The sequence below is a fragment of the Monodon monoceros genome, unplaced genomic scaffold, assembly GCF_005190385.1.
Source record: "Monodon monoceros isolate NGI ecotype Baffin Bay Population unplaced genomic scaffold, NGI_Narwhal_1 Super_Scaffold_20, whole genome shotgun sequence".
Taxonomy (NCBI): domain Eukaryota; kingdom Metazoa; phylum Chordata; class Mammalia; order Artiodactyla; family Monodontidae; genus Monodon; species Monodon monoceros.
The window spans coordinates 135,242,894-135,265,636 of NW_021703777.1; the positions used below are offsets into that span (position 1 = coordinate 135,242,894).

At 56.5% G+C, this 22,743-nt stretch overlaps 2 protein-coding genes across 11 annotated transcripts in view; one reads left to right on the forward strand and one right to left on the reverse strand.

Annotated features, from left to right (window-relative positions):
- Positions 1-33: 33 nt before the first annotated feature.
- On the forward strand, positions 34-7,632 carry MFSD10 (major facilitator superfamily domain containing 10). Of its 5 annotated transcripts, none has more exons than XM_029235673.1 (12): positions 34-910; positions 2,334-2,551; positions 2,653-2,749; positions 2,989-3,092; positions 3,369-3,527; positions 3,612-3,773; positions 4,103-4,211; positions 4,330-4,441; positions 4,700-4,808; positions 4,901-5,164; positions 5,243-5,332; positions 5,541-7,632. In XM_029235673.1, exons 2-12 carry the CDS (start codon positions 2,378-2,380, stop codon positions 5,622-5,624), a joined length of 1,464 nt encoding a protein of 487 aa, XP_029091506.1. In that variant the 5' UTR covers positions 34-910; positions 2,334-2,377; the 3' UTR covers positions 5,625-7,632. The 5 variants fall into 5 exon arrangements, 4 of the variants coding, with proteins under 4 accessions (XP_029091506.1, XP_029091505.1, XP_029091507.1 ...); XR_003795625.1 differs by lacking the exons at positions 34-910; positions 5,541-7,632 and adding an exon at positions 1,819-1,907 and having other exon boundaries at positions 4,901-4,991; positions 5,084-5,164; XM_029235672.1 differs by lacking the exon at positions 34-910 and adding an exon at positions 1,819-1,907.
- Positions 6,139-22,743, reverse strand: part of ADD1 (adducin 1) — a 76,401-nt gene continuing 59,796 nt past the window's right edge. For 4 of the 6 annotated variants that reach the window (XM_029235666.1, XM_029235667.1, XM_029235668.1 and 1 more), the window contains exons 10-15: positions 21,588-21,932; positions 18,930-19,031; positions 18,193-18,282; positions 12,945-13,101; positions 10,408-10,506; positions 7,883-8,370 (exon numbers count right to left, since the gene is read on the reverse strand). In XM_029235666.1, coding sequence (XP_029091499.1) covers positions 8,003-8,370; positions 10,408-10,506; positions 12,945-13,101; positions 18,193-18,282; positions 18,930-19,031; positions 21,588-21,932 — 1,161 coding nt within the window. In that variant the 3' untranslated portion in view covers positions 7,883-8,002. Of the gene's footprint in view, positions 8,371-10,407; positions 10,507-12,944; positions 13,102-17,395; positions 17,489-18,192; positions 18,283-18,929; positions 19,032-21,587; positions 21,933-22,743 lie in introns of all 6 variants that reach the window. The other 2 variants (XM_029235671.1, XM_029235670.1) reach the window with 2 other exon arrangements.

The following is a 22,743-nucleotide window of genomic DNA, read 5'->3' on the forward strand; positions in this document are numbered from 1 at the left end:
CCCACAAGCCACAACTACTGAAGCCTGCGCGCCTAGAGCCCGTGCTCCGCAACAAGAGAAGCCACGGCAATGAGAAGCGCATGCACTGCAACAAGGAGTAGCCTCCGCTCGCCGCAACTAGAGAAAGCCCGCGCAGCAACGAAGAGCCAACAGAGCCAGAAATAAATTTTAGAAAATGAAGCCCATCCCTGAGATCACAGCCACAGAAGTGACCATGGAGAGATTGGAGGATTAGCCAGACTGGACATGTGGGAAGAGGGTGACTGATTCTGGCTCCCCCAACAGGGAGGCTGGTGGGGAGAATCGGGAGTTTGATTTGGGGCGCTGTTAGGCCGTGTTGGGGCTCAGAAGGGCAGAGGGACAGGGCCAGAGCGCCCCCTGGTGGCAGGCGTAAGAGACAGATGAGGCCACGTTGGATGAGATTTCTGCATCTTTACCTTCTTTCTAGGATTGTTCAGAGATAGGTGTTTGCCAGGTGCGTGGCTCCACAGATCTCGAAGGCCCTGGCAGGTGTCGGGGCCACAAACGGGGCTGGCTTCACCTCGCTGTGTAGGCCTAGCCTGCTGTTAACATCGTGCAGACTCAAGACTCCACCCACACGTAAACCCTCCTGCAGCTGTTGCTACTTAAATTCGCCAAGCCGCTGATCACGGGGGGGCCTGCTGCTGAGTTCTGTGGCGGTGGAACGTGCCAGCAACAAGCTGATAAAGCCCCAGCTTTGGGTCCTGGGTCGCCCGAGCACACCCACCTCTGCCCACCCTGGCCTCTCCACTCCACTGCAGGCACAGTCCTTGGAAATGTCAGTATCCATGTGGATGGCCCGTCCCAGCCCTGCCTCCTACTCCTTGCAAAGGGGCGTGTGTAGAAGGAGTCGTGCAAGAAGGGGGTTATGAAGCCAGAGTGTTTCCATGTGAGTACGTTTGCCGACATATTGCCCAGCTCTTCTTCCCCTCTGCCGCGCGCCCACCAGCTCTTACCTCCGCTGTGTCATGTGAAGGCTTCTAAGCGGGGGTAGCACGGCTCAGGTGGAAGAGGCGAGCATCCCCTGAGCCTCCATAAAGGAACGCGTGTCCTCAGGGAGAGCTAACACGTGTTCTCTTTGGTCGTAGGGGGAACAATTATATGTTAGGCAAAGTGTGACTGCTTGGATGTTTGAAATTTAGTGTCGTTTTCGGAGAGGTGCATGAGTGCTGAGCTGACGGGGTGGACTGTCCTCCCGGATAGTTCGGCCATAGACGCCTGAATTTCAAGGGACGGAAGGGAAGCAGGAGGTGCTGGCAGGTCCAGAAGTCCAGAACCTCCAGCTGCCGTGGGGTCTCCCCCAGCGCGGGCCCAGGACCGAGCGCGCCCTGGGGGCACCTGCTCCTCCCCGCTGACCCCGGGGCAGGCGAGGCACCGGAAAGTCCTGACCTCACGCCCCCTCCTCCTCGCCGGCCCGGCCGAGGCCCCAGGGTGGGCGAACCCGCGCCCCCGCGCCCGTTCGCAGATGCCGCGTATCTGCGGGCGTATTTTGGACGGGAGTGGACGATGCGAGGAGGGTCCGGTCAGGATGGACCCCGCCCAACGGCCCTCCGGACGGAGCGCCCAAAACCCCGAGGTCCTCAGCGGGCGGGTCGTCACTCGGGCGCAGTGTCTGGGGGCAAATGGGACTGTGGCCTGTCAGGCGCCTCCGGTTGGATCCCTTCCCGCCGGTAAGCCCGCTGCCAGACCCGATATCGGGCCGAGTCGCGCAGCCTTGCAGGACCGGACGAGGCCCCGCCCAGCGGCCGGAAGAGGGCGCGCAGGGCCGCCCACTTCCGACTGGGAGACACGCCCACTTCCGGGCGGGCGTGGCGTGGTCGGCGTGCGCCGTCCCTCCGCCGGTCCATTCCGCTTCCTTCCGTTTGTGCGGAGCGCGGACCCCGCAGGTGCGGGACGGGACGGGGCGCGCGACAAGGGATGGGCGGGTGTCTTGTTCTCCGGCTCGCGGGGCCGCCCCCGCCGCCCGCCCGGGCCTCAGTTTCCCCGGCCGCTCCGCCCGGGACCGTGGGGTGGCGGCGGGGGCGGGGAGGTACCGGGGCAGCGATGCCCCACCCCGGCCCCTGGGACGGTTGGCCTCCGGGGCTGCGGCTTCTTTGCGTAACGCCCGCAGCCTGCATTTCCTGCTGCCCTGCGTCGGGGGAAGGGTGCACAGACTACTGTGTTGGGTCACGGGGCAGCCAGACCCTTTAGGCGCTCGCTGGCTCTTCGCGGGTTTGGGGCACGGCGGGAGCTGGGGTCTGTTTCCCCCCCAGGTAGGTGGGTGTGAGGCTGGGGTACCCAAACGTGCCCTCGTGCGACGTGCCGTCTTGCAGACCCGCCACACGCTCAGCCAGGCCGGATCGGAGCGGCCCCCATCATGGGCTGGGGAGCCGGCGGGAGCTGTACCCCGCGCCCGCCCATCCACCAGCAGCCGGCACCCGAAACCCGAGTGGTCGCTGTGGTGTTCCTCGGCCTCCTGCTGGACCTCCTGGCCTTCACCTTGCTGCTGCCCCTGCTGCCTGCGCTGCTGGAGAGCCACGGCCGTGCGCAGGTGAGCACCCCCGGTCCCGATGCCGCTTCACCCTCGATGGCTGTCCATTGCTCCAAGCCCCTCAGGGACTCCCCCGCCCGTCACACTTCCTTGTGCCCTAGGATCCTCTTTACGGCTCGTGGCAGCGCGGGGTGGACTGGTTTGCTGCAGCTATTGGGATGCCAGCCGAGAGGAGGTACAACAGCGTCCTGTTCGGAGGTACGGTTCTTGAGCCGGGGCTGGGGGCCCATTCAGGTCCTGCCTTCCTGGTCCCTCCCTCCTCAGTCCCAGGTTCTGGTCCTCGTATTCTCGTTCCTGGGTACTGTCTGTTCTTTCTCCAGGTGGGCGGTTTTGGGGCCGTCTCAGCTCAAGGTCCATGGCCTGGGGGTGCAGGGCCCAGCATGGTCCGACTCTTGGGGACTGGGCAGTGTGGTGACTGTGATCTCTGTGTCTTCCAGGTCTGATTGGCTCCATCTTCTCCTTCCTGCAGTTCTTCTCAGCGCCTCTCACGGGGGCCGTCTCTGACTGCTTGGGGAGGCGCCCGGTGATGCTGCTGTCCCTGGTACGGGTGCCCACAGACGGGAGCTTCTTCCCGCCCACCAGCAGGGCCCCTCGTTGCCCCCTGGGGGTGGTGTTTGGGGGGGGGCAGTGGTTTCTGTGGCTAAGCGAGGCTGTGCCAGAGCTGCTCCTGCCACGGGGACGTTGGGAACACAAGTGGTCCTTGGATGCTGCAGAACAGGGCAGGGTCCCAGGGCACTGCTCAGGCTCGCCGGCCCCGCTGTGGGCTCCTTCTGGCCTCCAGTGACCATGCCTGCCCTTGGTCCCCGCCCTGAGGCAGGCAGGCCTGGCCACCTCGTATGCCGTGTGGGCCACTTCGAAGAGCTTTGCGGCCTTCCTGGCCTCCAGGATGATTGGGGGCATCAGCAAGGGGAACGTCAGCCTCTCCACCGCCATTGTCGCCGACCTGGGCTCGTCTCCCGCCCGCAGCAGGGGCATGGTGAGTGCACTCTGGGGGGCTTAGTGGGTGGAGGGGCTCCGGGGCCTGGGTCTCAGTGCCTGGCTCAGCCAGTCTTCTCCCCAGGCAGTCATCGGGGTGGCCTTCTCTTTGGCCTTCACGCTGGGCCCCATGCTCGGCGCCTCCCTGCCCGTGGAGACGGCGCCCTGGTTGGCCCTGCTCTTCGCGGTCTCCGATCTGCTGTTCATCTGCTGCTTCTTGCCAGAGACGCTGCCCCCGGAGAAGCGGGTAAGGTGGAGCCAGACAGGCACAGGGACTCGCTTCCGGGGCCTGCGGGGAGGCCCGTCATGGGCCCAGGTGCTGGGGAGGCTGAGCTGCCCGCTTCTGGTGTCCAGACGCTCTTGGGACCACAGCGCTTCCTGGGGCCCCTGCGTTCCCCAGACCCCCTACACCTCCAAAGCCCGGCAGGTGGACTGGGGGCCGGGCCTGCCGGGGCCTTGCAGGGGGCAGGGGCCAAGCAGGTTCGGGTCAAGCCCGCCCCCCCCCCCCACCCAAGGCTGCGAGGCCTGGGGACGCCACCAGCCTCGTCGCAGGCTGCTCAATCCTGTCCCCTCCAGGCACCGTCCATCACGCTGGGGTTCCAAGCTGCTGTTGACCTGCTCAGCCCTCTGGCTCTGCTCTGCTTCTCAGCCGTGGCACGTGGCCCGGACCCGCCCACCGGAGTCAGTAAGGAGCAGGCCCCCCTCGTGAGGGTGGGCCTGTGGCTCCCTCGGGCTGCCCAGCGTTCCCCCCAGCTGCCATCGGGGCCCCCTTTCCGCTGAAGTGCCTTTCCGCTGCTCCGCAGGGCTGGGCAGCCTGCGCCTGCTGGGCCTGGTCTACTTCCTCTATCTCTTCCTGTTCTCCGGCCTGGAGTTCACGTTGAGCTTCCTCGTGCACCAGCGCTTCCAGTTCAGCAGGTGGGAGTGTGGGGTCCCTGCCAGGACCCTGCCTGGGCACGCCCTGCCCTCTCCCCATCCCGAGGCCCCGCAGCCTCGCTGCTTCAGGGCTGACTCCCACCTTGGGCTGTCCCCCGGGGCCCAGCCCGGGATCCCGGGGCGGGCGGTGCCTCGCGCCGAGGACGGGTGACGCACGGGCCGTCACCCAGGCTGCCTGGCTCTGCGTGCGAGCAGCACGGGCACAGCAGGGAAGGGGTGCTGACGGCTCGCCCCTCCCAGCCTAGAGCAGGGAAAGATGTTTTTCTTCATCGGCCTCACGATGGCCACCATCCAGGGCGCCTACGCCCGGCGGATCAGCCCTGGCGGGGAGATCGCAGCTGTGAAGCGGGTACGGGGGCTTCCCTGGGCGTGGGGGCAGGCGGCGCCCCGAGCTCTGCGGAGGCAGCGGGGTGGTCCTGAGACCAGCTGTGCCGCCTGCAGGCCATCCTGCTGCTCGTCCCCGCCTTCCTTCTCATCGGTTGGGGGCACACGCTGCCCGTGCTGGGCCTGGGGCTGCTGCTCTACTCCTTCGGTGAGTGGCCCTGCCCAGGCTGGCGGGGGTGCGGTCAGGGGCCGGCGGCCGGGAATCCTGGAGGGTCGCACCCCTGTCGGCCCCTTCTCCAGGCTGACGGGCGCCTCCCTGATGTCCCCTACCAGCCGCTGCCATCGTGGTGCCCTGCCTGTCCTCTGTGGTCGCCAGCTATGGTGAGAGGCCCTTCCCTTGCCTGAGATCACCCTGGGTGGCCCACAAGCACCTGACGGCCTCTCCCCTTTCCCCCGCAGGCTCTCCCGGGCAGAAGGGCGTGGTCATGGGCACGCTGCGGAGCTTGGGCGCCCTGGCCAGGGCTCTGGGGCCCATGGTGGCCGCCTCAGGTGAGGGCCGCGCGACAGCACTCGGGGCGTGCTAGGCGCTTGGAGAGGCCCCCCCGCCAGGCCAGGGGGCTGCTGGCCCGAGCTAGAGGCCACACAGCCCCTGCTGGCCGCCTTGGTCCCAGCTACTGAACCCCCGGCTCAGCCCCGCTGTCCTGTGGGCAGGGACCTGGGTGGGGACCGTCGCCATCACCCCCTGATGTCTCCACAGCGTACTGGCTGGCCGGGGCGCAGGGCTGCTACACCGTGTGCGCGGGGCTGTTCCTGCTCCCCTTCTCCCTCCTGCGGAAGCTGAGGCCTCCGGCAGCGACGCTCAAGGCCGAGTAGCTGAGCCACGCCTACCCCAGAGCGGGGGGCAGCCGACGCAGGGAGTGGGAGGCCTGGGCCAGGACGGCTCCCCACTGCCCGCCTGACCCCTCCCTCCTCGCCCCCCAGCCCGGGGCGGCCCAGGACTCGCGCTTGTGCCTGTGACACTCCTGTGTGGACCTGCCTGCTGGGATCAGACTCCGAAACCTTCCAGGCTTTCTGTTCACTCGTCTTTTATACTTAGTGACACACAGCATTCAGCCAGGCCTCTGAATGACCAAATAAAGCAGCTGTTTTATACGCAGTGCCTTTCTCCAGTGCACAGCTCTGCCTCAACACACCCACTGCCCAGGGAGACCCCCCAGGCACCAGGAGAAGCAGCTTGAGCTGAACACACATTACAGCTCCACGGTCCAGAAGAGCACGAGGCTTTGCCCAGGCCCGTTTCCCTCCCTTCTGCACTGTAGGGAGGGGTGGACAGGCAGATGAAGGGCCGCCCCCGCCCCCGCCCCGGGGTCAGCGCTTACGGGGGGGGGCGGGGGTGTCCTGCACCCTGGCAGACTGGGGAGGAGCGACCCTTCCGCTTGGCCCCCCACCACCTCGCCTGGACCCTGCCCTCCGCGTCCTGTGGAAGAACAAGCGGGCACTGGGGCAGGGCACTTCCAGGTAGAGAGTCCTCCATGGTCCAAAGTGACAAACTGCGTGGGATCTTTTTTTAGAACATAAGATAAACTTCTGAAGTCCTATTTTAAAGGAACAAAGAAAAGGAATTAAGATGCAAGACTGCTTCCCAAGTTTAGACAAGGAAACTGCTTAAAGAATTTTATTTGTGAGTAAAACATGTTACAATGAAGAAAGGCTGTAGAAGTTGTTCTCCCAAGCCTGTGTCTGTATATGCAGCTAAACTTCATGTTGTAATACAAAGAGTTAAACTACAAAAATGAAATGAAAGTCATTGCATACCTGGGGTCAGAAGAAGGGATAAAAGGAAGAGCCCATGGTTAACTGAGGTGCAGGGTGAGGGTGGAGAGCTCTACCACCATCTTGGCAATGGAATGATACACAGGAGAGAAGTGGCTTGCCTGCCAGTAAGCTCGAAGCAGAGGTCAGCGCCATGCAGCCGCTTCAGGTCCTGCCTGGGTGTCGAGTGTGTGGGACCTGAGCCCACGTCGGGCACTGGGTCCCCCGAGGGCCCCTCCCCCCTCCTGGGGACCTCTCTGGGAGACAGGCTGGCACTGGAGCTCCTGGGACAGGTCACTGTCGAAGAGACACCTGGCCACCCACTAGTTCCCACTAAGCAGCTAGCCGCTATCTTCCAGGGATGTGAGTGCAGTGAAATTCACTGTGGTGCTGGAGGGCAGGAGGTGGGCTCCGCCAGTGACTGCACAGGGCGTCAGGTGGGACCCCTGGGGCCAACTCCTACCCTGAACTGCCTTCTGTCAAAGTGAGGGTACCCTCCAGGCCGAGCCGAGCCGCGGTTAAGAGCAGACCCCCCAGGACAGCGCGTGGAGCCCTGGTGCGCTCTGCCACAGGCCCTGGGGAGAAAACGAAGCACAATGCAGACCGTTCGCTCACAGCGTGTAGGGTGAACTGCAGACTTTCTGAAAGAACATCTAGAAAGCACTCTTCCCCTCCTGATGCACCTTCCCTATGACAGGGAATCGAGAGCCCCCAGTGAGTAAGGAACGGAGCCCCAAGTCTGGTTTTGGCCGCGGGGGGCCGGTGAGACCGTGCATAGGTTACCTGGGTGAACACAGGCCTGTCCGCTGCTGGGACTGCCGGCTCAGCCCAGACCCACCTCTCAAAAAGTCTGCCACGGTGGCCTGGGCCATTGGCAGGGACACGAGTGTTCTCACAGGACCAAGGCTTTGTGTATCCGAACAAATGAGACCACTGAGCAGATAATGCCAGCAAGAAGCTACAGGTGTGATGCAGTCACCCGAGACCTCGGGCTGAAGGGAGCCTAGCAGAGGTGGACCGCGGATTACTTCACAAGAGAAGGACAGCAAGAGCGGTGGAGGCCAGAGCTGGCAGGGCCACCCCCGACCCAGCCAGAACCCGGACTTAGCTAAGCCCCTGGGGACAGCGTGTCCCCGAAGGGCTCATGAGATGGGCCGAGGTGCTGGTCCCTGCAGGGCAGGGCTCGGAGGTGGACGCAGAGACCAAGTCTCCCCCAGCACCTGAGGCTGCCGGCTGGGCCGCTGCGCGCGCACAAGGTTAGCACCGGTCTCCGTGGGGATTCGGTCACGCCGCGAGGGGAGCGCTAGCTACGCAGGGGTGGGCCTTTTGCATTCCATTACACAAGAAGACAGGGCACGAGACACAATCGGGACAGCCTGGTGGCATCGGTTTGTGCAGGAAGGGCCTTCAGGAGTCACTCCTTTTCTTGCTCTTCTTCAGGAAGGAGGGAGTGCGGAATTTCTTCTTCTTTTTGGAGGGGGACTTGCCCGGAGACCCATCACTGCCAGGGTCCACAGCAGCCCCCTCCTCGGCAGCCGGGGCGGCGGCCTCGTCAGCCGCCTGGGCTGTGACTGGCTCAGGGATGGCCGCTGCAGGGGACCTGGTGGGGCCTGGAGGGCCCCCGGCTTCACAAAGCCCCTCTTCCTCCTCCTCCTCCTCCTCCAGTGTCGGGAAGCAGAGCGCTTCTGAAGGCTCATCAGGGGACAGGTCAGGGAGAGTCGGCGTGAAGGTGGCGGCATCGCTGTTGTCTCCGGAAGCCGGCTCCTGCGGCAGGTCTGGGGGAGGAGTGGGAGAGGCGGGGTTAGAGGGCGACTGCCTGGACCTCCAAGGGGGGTGGCAAGCGCCCTGCACCAAACAAGAGTGAGAAGCTGTCAGCAGGATCTACTCTGCCTCAGGCTGGCTGCAGCCTACAGTGCAAAACAGGGGCTCAACCTCAGGGTGGTTTTTAGCTCCTTCTCATGGACAACGTGCTGACAAAGCCAGACACAGTCCCAGGGCTTCGGTCCCCGGTCACAGAGACGGTGACGAAGGCAAGTGGAAACATTTTCAGTATTGCAACGTCTGCGCTAAACACTTGAACCCTTCTAAAGGACATGTGTTAGTAATCCTGAAATCAAGCCTCAATTTGTATCCACGACACCTGGTCTCCCCCAAGGAGACAACTATGTAAAGCTGTGGCAGCTGGTAGAAAACTAGGAGCTGATTCCCAGACCAACATCAACACCAAACAAAGGCCATTTTAGGCTGCAGAGTTAAAAAAGAGATGAACGCTAAAGTAAGGGACAAAAAATTCAAGCCCCCTTAACAATTTGAACATGGAAACATAAAAGAACCAAATGGAACTTACTTTAAAGAAACAGCCCGAGGACTGGTTTCTACACTGACCCTGGGGGAAACCAGTTTTGTAGATTTTTAAAAATAGTCCACCAAGTTACCAGCCACTGGCAGGTTAGGCAACAGCAAACCTTCAGTGCCTGGAAATCTAGCCAAACGTCCGGAGGTGACCAGAGGCTGGGCTGAGCTGCGGAGGCGCGGCTGCACGGGACTGGGCGGGAGCAGTTAGGACTCACTCCGCGAAGCATGCAGAGGTGGCCTGTGGGTGCTCAGGGGAACTCTGACCATCTGACAAATGTCACATTGGGAAAACAGCACTAAATGTCACTCCTCCACCCCCTCAAGTTAAGCTTAAGCACCCAGTTTAAGCAGAGATCCAAACACATGCGACCCCCGTGCAGCAGGTGGCAAAATCCCAGCCTGAGTCTAGTTTAGACTTGTCTCGAAGGCTCAGCAGGACCACGTGGTCCGTCCGAAACTTCTGAGACCCAGAGTGCTTGGAGCAGTGCCACCTCGGCCCTGGGGGGACTCGAGGACAGGCTGCCCACCGCACAGCTCAGGGGGACCCAGCCCCTTCCAGAAAGGCCACTGCCCAGAATGGAGGAACTGGGTAAAAGAAGGGCCTTTGTTTTTATTTTGAATAAACAAAAAACAAAAATTAATAAGCAACAAAGAAGCAGAGGAATGAGGCAAAGCACAGGGAAATTCCGATTAAACAGCAGAGGGCCAGGCAGCAGGCGGTACTTACTATGGTAACAGGTACTCTTTAGCACATCCACCTCCTGTTTGTAACGCAGCCACAGGAAGAGAAAAGCACAGGTAGAGAATCTATGCATTCAGTCACAGCCATCGGGTTACAGAAGGAGAATGGCCAGGCCATTCTTGTGGACACAGAAAAGGGCAGGAGGTGGGCCACAGGCTCCCGACAGGCACGGGAAGCACAACATACAAGACCGAGGGACAGACACGCAGGCCACACGTCACAGAAACACGGTGGGTGGTCTGAGAAGCCAGGGGAGGCGGGCACTCTCCACGGACTGGGAGATATGGCCAAAGAATGCAGCCCCGTGGCCCAGACACAACAGAGGACGTTTCCGGGGCTGATCCGAGCACAGGAAGGTTTAGGAAACGTGCGAGCAGTGGGCAAAACTGACATCGTGAATGAAGGCAGGTTCCGATCCCCAACGACTGTCCTCCCAGCTGTGACGTCACGCTAACGAATCTGTGTTGCCTCGAGTTACCCCGGACAGAACCAACACGGGAGCGGAGAAGGCTGGGCAAGCTCAGAGTGGATGATGTACTGGTTTCCATGCAAACACACTCGGCTGTTAAGTGTCAGTTCAACTACTGCCGCACTCAGCTGCTTTTCTTACACAAAGCCATGAAGTTCGGCCCCTCCTGGCGATGCCGCCCCTGGCGGCCGTGCACCACCCTCCCACACGGGGCAGCCGCACAGCCACCTCCACCCCAGGGCTCACCTTCCTCCAGCTTGATGGGGGCGCTCGGGGGAGTGTGGGGGGCAGCAGGGGGCTCTGGAGGGCTCTCTTCTTTGTCTTCTCTAGTCTCGTCCAGATTCTCTGCAGGTGCACAGAGGGTGGAAAGAGCACGGTGAAGGCCTCTGGACACGGCGGGCCTCCCCTCGCCCCCTCCCGGGCGGACGGGCCCTCCCGCCCTGCCCATCGGGCTGCCTCGGGGAGGGCGGGGGGGCGGGGGCGCTGCTCAGGCCGCAAGCAAGAGCCCAAGAAGGGAAGGGCTCGCAGCGGCTGGCCTCAACCTTTTCCCCATTCCTACCCAAGAGGACAAAGGAAGCCACTCCTGACTGGGCTGTGGATCTCGGTTTGAGACTCTGCCAGAGCTGCCTCTGTGACGGGCTGTGACCCGTGATCCCCCGCCTGTCCTCTCCTGTCCTCTAGTGAGGGGCCCCTCCCCATGTCCTCACCATCCTGCCTCTCCCACTGCTGGGTAAGAGCCCAGGGTCCCAAGCACCCTCGCCCTACTTGCCACCTCAGGCAACATTACAGGAGTGTGACCTTGGTTTTAATTTGTTATTTAGAGCATTTTCTACCAATAATTTAAACTTGGCAGTTGTAACACGTATTTTTATTTTCTATAGTAAAGTATGCTAAGGACCAGAAGAAAAATTACAAGAACTAGGTAGGACTCAGGATCCAGAAAATTCCAAGTCCACCTCTCATTTAGGGAAAAATATATACCAGTATAAGTATCTTAATGCCTTAAATCTCCTTCTCTCATTGAAACTTTTCATGTTAATAGCTTTGGACCAACTTGCCTCCCCAAGTCCCCCGAGCCTGCAGCTCCCTTCCTGAAGCCAGGTGTCTCTAAACAGAGGCATTCACACCTCCTGCCTGAGTGAACAAATGCCTTCAGCCAGGAAAAGCAGCCAAAGGCCAGGGGCTTTCTTCATCGTGCCTGAGGTGCTGCCTCTGACAGCCTGCGATCACTGCGGCACACACTGCCCGCCCCCCATGCCGTGCCCAGAGCCAGCACCAGTGCTGGGCAGGGCTTTCCTGGCAGTGGCCCCTGGCTGCCACTCCCACTGCTGACAGCTCTGTGATCGCACAGCATGATCACAGCTGTCCCCATCCACATCCACTCACTTGCTGTGACATCACTCCTCATGGAGCCTCACATATAGAGGAAATATTTGTATCTTGTGGTTTAACTCAAAAAAAAAAATAAAAATCCAGGTTTCCCAGACACTGGAAGGGTCTGAGTCCAAAGGGAAGACACACATATATGTGCCCAGGAACTGGCATTAGGCTACAGGACGAATAGCTCAGGCCCACACACCAGTTCTTACTCTAAGGCAAGTAATTATGGCCACAGCTCAGACAGAGCTTTCTGCAGGGCTGCACGGACCGCTCAGGAGATGATCAGAATTAGTGCTGTGACCAGAAGATCAGGCTCACCCTGAATCTATGTGCAGCAAGCCTTAATTTTAATGCATATATAACCAAGTGACAGGCAGTGATGGTGTAACACACTGAAAAACAATTCAGCAGCAGTTTTTTTGCACAACTCAAATTCCAATAGCAGCTATGTGATGCATTATGTAATTGGTCTAAAACAAGACTAAAAAAAAAAAAAAAAAAAAGTTAAATTGGGGCAAATCAGAGGTTGCGTTTGAAGCAGGAATAGTTCCCAGGATGGTCCCCCATCGACCTGGAGGGTAACTGTGGGATTTCCATTCCAGGAGGGCTGCTCCCAAGAGGAAGAAGCGTGGTCCATACTAAGGTCCCGGGGACAGCAGCATGAACTTCCTGGAGGGGACGTCGTGCCCCAGGGTCTTCGTGGTAACCAACCCACGGCACTCAGGGACAGTGATTCAGACCCACTGAGCCTTCGTGTCAGAGGCAGTGGGAGGCTGGCTTCTCTCTTAGTTCTCAAAATGTCTGGATGTGCTTTTAAAAACCTGAAGTTTACACCATTGTAAAGCAATTATACCCCAATAAAGGTGTTTAAAAAAAACCAAAACACCTGAAGTTTGAAACAAGCTGCTCCAAGAGGTTCTGGCTCTCAGAGCCATTTATTTTCCTTTGTTGTAAAATAGTCCCAACATGTTTTGCAAAAATATGACCTCCTATGTCAGTGAGCTACCAAGAGAAACAAAGGCTGCACCAGCATTGGCCACACCCTTCACAGGGTCTCGCTGGTCCCTGGGCCTGTGACCACGCCCAGCCAGGGAGCTCTCGGGCTTACGGAGAAAAAGAGAAGTCCGTCAGAAAACTCCAAGCCGTGACTTCAGCTGAGATGAAGGTGGGAGGAGACCGCGTGCAGGGGCGCAGGTCACAGACCCGGGCCGGCCTCCGCCACACGCGGTCTTGTTCTTGGGAACAGACTCTATCCCGCTCTCTCCGGGAGCAGAGCAGAATGCGCACGGAATGGCATGCTGCGCTTATCTTCCATGGCCACCTACAGTCGGCCCAGGACAGAGGAGCCCGCGGAGCACGTCCTCCTGCCTCCTCCTGCACCCAGGACCCACGGGGCTGCTCACCTTCGGGGCCCCTGTGCTTGCGCTCCACCGCTCTGCGGTAGTCGTCCAGCTCGCGGTCGGTGAGCGTGCTGAAGGGGTTGGGGCCCGTGGTGCTCACGATGACGTGGGGCTGGTACTCCTTCTCAATGATGGCCTTGGAGGCTGTCACCAGCTCGCCCTGCGGACAGAAAGGGACGGCTGGTCTACAAGAGCCCTGCCGCTCCAGGACTGTCCCTCCTCCCGGGCAAGGGTGGGGCGGGGCGCACACACATCCCTGAGAGGCCCTGAGGCTTAGGCTGAGCGGCAGCCTTCAGCAGGAGAAGACTGAGAAACACATGCAGCTGGCGAGAGACTCCTAGGAAAGTCCTTCAGATTTCAGAAGCAAAGGCACCAACGTGCAGATCAAGTGTGTAGAGCACCCCAGGGAGAGGCCCATCCCCTCACAGACAGACAGGGATGGATGGAAAAGGGGACTTTTAAAGTCGATTACCCTCCTCCCAAATCAGAAAACGTCATGACCACAACACTCAGATGGGTGTGCTCGGAAATGTGCTCATGCTCTAAGAGCACAGAAAAGTTCTGTCCTTTTGACTGTGCATTTGATTTGTAGCTAGATCCTGTAACTTACCCCAAAACATTAAGAGATAACAGAATGTCACAAAACACCAGCGCTTGTCTGAGGAATTTGGAAAAGTGTAAGACTTTATACAAAAGAAAAAAGAAAGCTTAAGCAAAGCGAAGCACACAGGTGGCCCGGCCCTCGAGGAGGAGGCCAACGCAGCCAGGCCGCACAGGCATGGAGCAGCGGGCAGCCCTTGGGCGCTACGCCCGCCCACCCTCGCCTGCCCAGCACAGCTCGGTGCCCCGCAGCTCGCCAGCTTGGCCCCCACACGCTCTGGGGCTCAGTTTTGAGAAAGTTAACCAGAACCCAAGCACGTGCCCATTACTTAATGAGAACTTCTGAAAGCCAGTGAAAACGGGAGAACCCACAATCGTTTCGATGCCAGGCCTGGCCCGGCAGCGCTCTCCTCGGTGGGCGAACCCCAGAGGGAGAGGGCGTGCCAGCGACGTGCACGAGAGACAGGGCCAGGCCGAGTCCCAGGAAAATTCAGCCCACCGGCCAACTGCTCCCCTGGGAACCTGGGCTGAGCAGTCACTGTCCAGCGACACGGACCCCAGGGGAGAGAAGGAAAAGGCTGAAATCCGCAGGCTGTGCTCAGAGAGCCTCGAGATCGGAAATCAGCTGCCTAGATGGGTAGGGGGCTCCTTCTGAGCGGGCTTTTCCTTCAGAAGTAGCCCAGCCTCCCCAGACAGGGATCGGATCCTCGTCTGCCACGAGTTAGCTCTGTGGCCTAAGACAAGCCCCTTCCTGTCCACAGGCCTGTTTTACAGGCCTCAAGAGGGGCCTGCCGGGCTGACCACAGCTAAGACGTGCTGAGCACTAACATTCTAGGATCTACGGCAACTAGGGAACTGCGTCTGCATCCTGGTATCACCGCCAGTAAAATGAGATGGAGATTCGAGCTTTCAGAGAAATGTTTACATCACTTAAATCAAATGTTCAGTCAACTGCCACGGAGATGCCCTGTGGTCAAGCAAGGTCCTTTCTGTCTGGAACACCTGGCCCTCGAGGTGCAGCATGGCCGGCTCCTGCCCCCACCAGCAGGGAGCTCCCTCCTCCAAATTCCTCAGCCGAGGGCCGAGCTGCCTTCCAGACCAGCTCTTAACAGATACAGGGACACAGGGACCCTGTTATTCTGGAGGGAAGGAGACACAGATACGCTTGAGATGCAGAGGGACGCAGGCCCGCTGTGGAGCAACCGAGGCCGAGAAACCAGGACGCGCAGCGGCTGCTCCTGCCAGCAGGCCCCGCAGAGACTCTCGCTGCTGCCGTCACTTGGAGCCACCACCACGGGCTCTAAGCAGGACAGGCGCCCAGCAACTACGTCTGCCCCGACTGACACCACCTGTGTGGGATAACAGCTCCAGCTCCGAAGCTGTGCAAACCTGGTCTAGTGCCCTGACCTCTCTGAGCATCAGGTTTTCACCTGTAAAACCTACTCAGGTTTGAATTTACACTCCAGGTGCCGGGCCACACACACGCTAGGTGCTCAACACCAAGTGCACCGGGCGAGTCCACAAGCTGGGCCGCAGGCCTCCTTGCATTTCTACCACGCGGCAGGCGGCTGCAGGCACACGCACCAACAGGGAAGCTTACGCTACACAAATCGCACAAGAGTTGTTCCCCGCGCTGGACAACTTTCGGCGTAGACTTTCCCACCCTGGTCTCTAACGACTCGATTCAGTCGTGATGAGGTCCAGAGGGCTGCATGCTGGCTTGTGCGGCACTGGAGCCAAGCGCGCCTGCAGCAGGGCTCAGCGTTCCTTTCAGAACCGGAGTGTCGGGGTGTGGCTGGCGACGCACCGCCCCTCCTCCGTCAGAAGACACCCCCTGCCCTGTGTGAACAGCTATCATCATGAGGGAGAGATGGAGGCAAAGCCAAGTCCTTCCAGAAAAGCCCCAGCTTCCCGAGTCCCAAACAACTGTTCCTCAAGTTCTCAAACGGGCAGCAAGTATCCATACACTTGCCTTACCGGGAAGAGGACGCGTTTAGAACATTAACAACCCCAGTCCTTCCCTGGTCAAGTTAGAACTCAACTTGCCAGCAAGCAGTGTCATCTTCCAGGAGTAATGCCATCTGCATCTTGAGGTCCACACGAAAGGATGTGGACACAGACCCAGTCCAGGACGCTGGTGGAGTCAAAGCACACTCTCACCGCTGGAGGGAGACACCTGCCGCGGGAAGAAGACCAAGGCTGCGAACGCGAGCGCCCGGAGGATGGGGGAGGAAAACCAGGGACAGAAGCCTGTGTCCGGGGATGTCGACATCCCCCCAGCTGGGAGCAGTCTCCTCGGCTAACCGGCTAACCGCACCGGACACGGCACTCACAGCGGCACGCTGCTCAGATCTGCTGCGGGGAGGACGCCGCAATCTCCATGAGTCTCACTCCCACAGACTCTCAACTTCCCAGCCAGGCGTGAGGGGGGCCCTACGTACACCACTTCGGGAAGCGGTCGCAGGTGACTGTGACGCGCCCCCAAATCCGAACACCACTCGGCAGAGCGAGAGCCAGACTGTAACTGGAGCCACGAGAGCTCCCTCCAGTGCAGCTCCCCGGCCCACCCTGCAGACAGCCCTCACAGCAGCACACAGAAACCACCAAGTGCAGTGTAATGCCGGAGAGACTGCACAGCAATGACTAGGAATTTGGCTCGAGCCCACAAAGCTGGAGGTGGTTTGGGGCTTTCACAGTAAGCACCCTGGGGTCATGGACTCAACACACTTGGACGCATCTGAGAGAAAGAATTATGAACTAACAAGATCACAACAGCTTCTGGTCCAAAGTAGCAACATGAGAAACAAGCACCAGGGGTAAGAAGCCATCTTTCTCCCCTGCTCTGAGCAGTTCCTCTAAGAATGGCAGCTGGAAGTACACTCTAAGGACAAGGAAAAATGGGGCCCATTGAATTAATATATAAATGTGCAAGAAAATTTTATCAGCAGGGCTTCCAGACAGGAATATAGGATCATTAGTGCAAATCTGATTTCTCTGGCAATGGGAACATTGATAAAATGATATTTGCCTCTCACTGGGTGTGTATTAATCGAAAGAGACCCTGAAAATTCCCTTTGAACACAGGGTACACACCACTAAGACACTCAGCCACGTGGTCAGCCACCCTGACTCTGCACACCAGCAGCCTGAGTGTGTAGAGGGTTTCCTTCCACCTGGGCAAGTTACACCAGATACATTTTCCACCTACTGTACATGTCAGGCACCCACGTACACAGAGAAATTACAATTCTGGGTTTCAAATTTTCATAAGTATTTCTTCCCCCTTGCAACATTTAAAACAATCTAGGTTTTTTTTATTTTCTATTTTTTTGAGGTAAAAATACATTTCCTCAACAAGGGCTGGCAAAGACTGTCCTGTTTCATTTCCCATCCCTCTGAAACGACGTCTTTCGATCCTACAGCCTCTGACTGCCACGCTCATTGCACCCGCGGTCACAGCTGAGAAGCGAAGGCGGAAGGTCTCGCGGGGGAGCTGACACGCTCGCGGCCCACCCGTGAGCCTTCTGCAGTTGGCACCTTGGAAAAGGCAAGCTCCTCAATCCCCAAAGCATGCACCAACCAAAGTCACATGCAGAACTTCAGAAACATCCCTAAGATCAGCCATTTCTCAGCACAACGTAAAAATGCTAAAAATTGTAAAAATAACCTCATACAAAATGCTGTATTTAAAGAAGCAGAACAGAGCCTTTTGGACGATCTCACAAATAACTGAGAGATCCGTTTAAAGCTCCTGCGGTACCTAAGACAATACCTAGCGAGAGCTACGGGTGAGGGGCGGGGCGGGTAAAGAGCAGGGTGTGCCGACAGGTAGCTGAGGACGGGGCGGTGAGTACCTTTCTAAAAGAGACAGACTTAGCGGGACTAAAGGTCTGCTCTGTACGCTCGAGCCCTTCGATTGTTTCCGTACAGTCAGAGAGGGGCGCGTCCTGCAACAGTAAACTGAGTCGTCAGAGCCCACCAGGCCCGGCTGTGGAACATCAACGAGAGCACAGGATGGAGGCAGCTGAGAGCATGCAGCGGGACAGCCGTCCACAGCAATGCAGCGGTGATGGCGGTGCAACGTGCAAACACGGGCCACAGAACCAGGACCACAGCTGGCCAACGTCAGAAAATGCAACAACAATCACCAACCCCGGTGAGTCATGTTTAGAACATTCGGTGGCAACTTCATTTTCAGAGATAACTACTTACACAATTATCTTCAATGTGCCATGAGGTACAATCCTTTTACAGAAATGCGTGTAAATGTGGACCACATTTACAGAAACCCTCTGCACTTTTCCCCAAGCAGCACTTTGTTGTGGACAGCAATCTACACAAGAACCAAAGTCCACGACACCCACCCTCTTCGAGCGTTGTACACAGTTCACCGCTAACACCGGGCGAACCCAGGCCCTGAGCCAGGCATGCACGATGTGGAGCTGGGCTGGAGGGGGACACGGCTTATGCTTGGTCTACCAGTCAAGGAATGTGGCTGGGTTACTTCTTATCATGAAGACTTCGAACAAAGAAAACTGGTTGCCTAGGACACTTACCTCATAGTCATTCTCTCCCAACTTAAGAATAATTTTGGAGCAGGCAGTCATTAGAGCCACCACCCACTACCGTCAGAGACATTCTGAGCTCTCACCTGGACGAGGCTCCTGTCCATCACTACACCACACAACACCTGGGACTGGGGGCCCGCAGTCTTAATGTCCTGTAGGTTCTGCTCTCGAATCTGAGGATGGCAAGAAGGGAAACACACATCAACAGTACAGAGAAACCTCGCTGTGGCTGAAAGTCACCGTTTGTGCGCTTGGGCCCCCAGCACAAGCTGCTATTCTGTTCTGCCCTGCACCCCAGTGGGTCCTGCGTGACCACCGTGCCCGCTTAACGGTGCTGGTCCAGCCCGATTAGTAATTCATGGGTCTGAGGAGATGGAGGGCCCCTTCCAGACGACTTCGGCAGGCACAGACCTCACTGAACTCACTAACTTGAGGGGAGGCACCCCTGTGTGCCCATCTTTTAGTGACATTGTGAACACTGGTGGATCTCATGTTCCAATATACCAAACGTTCTAACTCTTCAAACGAACCCTGCAAGGCAGGGGGCAAAGGCTGTTCTTTCTGCCCTGCTACGTGAGCAGGTGCTGGCTCAACAACGGGGGCCAAAGCGTCTGCTGCTCACGCACTGCCACTGCACCTCGTCAGCACGGCAGCAAAGCAGTGTGAAGGGAGGACCTCGGCAGTCACGTGGTGGCAGCAGAGGTCCTCCTGGAGCTACACCCTCTCCCCCTGCAGCCGCAGGCCTCCTGCCCCACCCAGGGCTGCCTCCTCCCGCACGCACGTCAGCTTCCACTGATTGCTGGTGGCAGTCGGTGCACACCTTGTTCCTCATCTCCTGGACCTCTTTTGGGTTGGTGTTCAGTGGGACGAACAGGTTTGGGACGGCAGAGGCGGGAGTCCTATGTCCATCCTCTTTAGTCCACTGTAATAGCAAGGACAGTTGAAAAGTCAGAATCGTGACGACAGTAAGTGACACCACAGCATCCAGTCTGTCCAACTCCTCTCACATCTGGTCATGCACCGAACTTCACAGAGAGTGAACCAATGACCACACCGCCTGGGTCACTGCAGTGGCTGGAAACCAGTAATGCTGGAAGCCAGAGCTGTGACTGACTGGCAAGTGCCAGCCAGAGTGCCCAGCTGACATCTAGGGCGCGACACGGGCTGACGACACAGCTATGCCCCATGACTCCCTCGGACAAGCCGTGGGGGACCCTTCAGAGCACACTGGTTCACCACTCCGAGAGTCCTCAACACCAAAGCCGGCTGGAAGCATGAGATGACAGGGTCATGAGAAGCGGTGTGATGCTGCTGTCCAGGTGAGGGGAGACTCTGTGCGGTGAGGCAAGAGTGGGCATCACCAAAGTTTTGCATTAAAATAAACTACCGCACCAGAATGTACTGTTTGCGTAGCTATTTCAACCCAAGAAGATTACTGTATGAAGACTTACACAGTAGCTACCTGCGGAAGAGTTTGGTGATGTCAAATACTTTATATAATTAATACTTTTGAGTGTTACAAAAATGTCCCAAACGAACTTAAAGCGCTCATGAACCCTTCCTGGAAGGCTGTTTTAGACACCAGTGCGTATTATATCAGCATGCTGCACCTTTCATGCGTACTTTTTTTTCGGACCTCCAATCAAATATGAGATTTTTAATCAAATTCTAATTCTTAGGCATGAGTAGGCACTGAACACTAAAACAAGCCCATCGTAGAGAGCAAATGTTATGCCTTTCAAAATATTTTCAAGAGGCAATAAGATAGCCATAAACCAAGACTTTAAAGAAAGCAGCAAAACCGTCCAATGCTGGGCCGCTGTGAAGGCAGCGTGGGATGGGCATGAGCTGCGAGATACTCACTGACGCTTTATCTCCTCAGATAGAAATAACTCCAGCTTCTTATTAAAAATAATTTTTAGTTAAAACATTAAAACAACAACCTCAGAAGCTTGAACAAGTTTGAAAACTTAAGAATAATCATTATAAATTAATATACCAACCTGAAAACAGCGCATGGAATTCGTATTACTCCAGAACAGTAAGAAACAAATTTAAAAGTTGAACAAAGTCTCCCCTTCAATGTACACAGTGACTAAAATACCTAAAGCAATTTAATATTTTTTTCAAGCTAATAGTAAATAAGGCTCAAAGCTGCTGCTACACATACACTTTGGAAAAATTCATCACAGCAATTCAGCACTACATATGTATGTGGTCAGCAGAAGTTGTTTTTAGGCCCACTCCCTTTAACAAGTGAAATAAGTTACAAACTAAACAAATAAAATGAAAAAAGAAAATAAGGGACAGAGGGAGAGAGAGAGGAAGTGGGTGAGAGGGAGCAGGAAAGGGGAGACGGGCTCAAACACCGACCGACCCCAGCCATATTCACGCAGAGTCTCTGCCACGTGACACGTTTCCTTAGGAGCACAGAGGCTGTCTCAACAACTGTGCATCAGGAAAACACCAGAACCACCTGGGGAAGACAGAACTTATTTCTTTTAAATAAATCTATAAAGCAAAAGCACTGTTACAAGGGAAACAGGAAGGCCCGCTTTGCTTACTTGGTGTCCTGTTTCAGCACACCTAGGCTGATCTCTCCTCAACTCCTATGGAACTAATCATGCAGAGACACGTGCGTCCCAGCCTCCGTCTCTTCACAAGAGGCTCCACTGAGGGCCTCTCCTACTGGGATGCAGGGCCAGCGGCCTGTCCAGGTCTAGCGCTGCCCAGGGACGTCTGAGCACCAGACGGCAGAGTAGCGTTCAGGGCAGCGTTACTCCTGACACGAAGCTCGCCTCAGCGCCTGTCGCTGGTGCCTGCGGATAGCCTGGCTGCACTTGGGTCATGCCACACCCAGCAGGAGTCAGAAGACTCTCCACTATGGCCGTCTACTCACATGCAACAGTCCATGCAGAAAGTAGCTGGCTGAGAGCGTTCGGAGGCTTTGGGACAGCAAACGGGGAAGGAGGCTAACGAGAAAGGACGAGGGTCAGCTGAGAAGATGCCCATGAGCCACGAGGGAAAACTGCTTAAGAAAACACTGAGACTTTAAAGAACAGACTTAAGTTAGTGACTTAATGAAACAGCTGAGTTTACGACATTAAAGTAAGAGGTTACGCTTCGCCCATCTTTTTGTCCTGAAGTATTAAAGATTCTTCAAATACAATTTGAACTGAATGATAGCTCCTACTTTCAGGTTAATCCATGTAAGTTATGTAGCATTTTTGCTGTGTACGGAGTTAGGTAATGCTGGAATTACTGCAGAGGTACAACATATCTTAAGCAGTTTCAAGCAGACAGTATTACTTGAATTATATCTGATGCAAAAGTGGATCTGGGTTCAGGCTAAGGAAGGTTACTGAGGAAGGCTCGCCTAGCCCTGGGTCAGAAGGGCCAGGTTCCCAAAGCCTCCGAAGCCCCAGCTGCCAGACGTGCTCTACATCATCTAACTATGAACAGTAAGGTAGGCACAGACCAAGCAGTTGGTAATACAGCTTGGCACGCAGACACCGGACGAGAGAGACTGCAGCAAGGGTTTCACGTGATCGTGTGTAATGTTCGTCCACACCTTAGTCTTCGACTTGGGACTGCTTCCGTTCTGCCCTTCCTCAGAAGCATCGTCACCCCGGCCAGAGTTCAGCCATCTTGTCTTCTCTCGTTGCTGCTTCTGAAAACTGTGTCTGAGAGGGGAGCAAGTGCCCGAATCACCGTCACTCGCAAAGGGGTAACCTGTGACACTGGCAGGAACCTCCACGTCGCTGTATTTTTTAGATTTCTCTCTCAGAGCAGGGTATCGATAAGGGTAGCCAGTTCTGTAACCCTAGGGGCCAGAGAGAGAGACACAGTCAATATTTCAGATCTGAAAACAAGAGTTTCACTTTGGAAAATTGTGTGGAAATATCTACAAAAGCTGACTATATGCACACCCTATGTACATGCACGCCCAGGAGAAACGCAAATATGTTCACCAAAAGACAGGTATGAAAATGCTAACAGCGGCACTATTCCCAAAGCCCCAAAGTAGAAAAACCCAAAAGTCCATCAACAGTAGAATGGATGAACGGTGGTATATTCACATAGCAGAGCATGACACAGCAATGAGAATATTACTAGTACAAAATGTGGGTGCATCTTCACAAATATGGTATTGAGTGAAAGAAACCAAATGTGAAAGAATATACTGTACGATTCCATTTATAAAAAGTGAAAAAGAGGCAAAACCAATCTTTGCTGTTAGAAGGATGCACAGCAGTCACCCTTGGGATGGGGTAAGAGACTCAAAGGGGGATACGAGGTTCTGAGGTGCTGGTATTGTTTTTTGATATGGGTGCTGGTTACACAGTGTGTTCAGTTTTTAAAAATTAATAAACTGAACACTTAAACAGGTACACTCTCCTATTCATATACATATATATATATATATATATATATATATATATCTCAACAAAAAGTTAAAATTTAAAAGACCAGGGTTTACTTGCTGCTGGTTATAAGTTATATTAGTCAGCCTACTTAACATTTTTTTTTTAACCTGTTCAAGTCACAGTGAAAATCTTTCAGGAAGACCAAACAAGGACACCTCATGACAACTGGTACCTGGAGAAATTACTTTACTTCTGAACGTAACAATA

Excerpts from the sequence above, each read along its gene's own strand:
- MFSD10 (XM_029235673.1), top strand. The coding sequence starts at position 2,378 with ATGGGCTGGGGAGCCGGCGGGAGCTGTACCCCGCGCCCGCCCATCCAC. Across the intron at positions 2,750-2,988 it reads CAACAGCGTCCTGTTCGGAG|GTCTGATTGGCTCCATCTTC; the intron begins GTACGGTTCTTG and ends TGTGTCTTCCAG. Across the intron at positions 5,165-5,242 it reads CTCTGTGGTCGCCAGCTATG|GCTCTCCCGGGCAGAAGGGC; the intron begins GTGAGAGGCCCT and ends TTTCCCCCGCAG.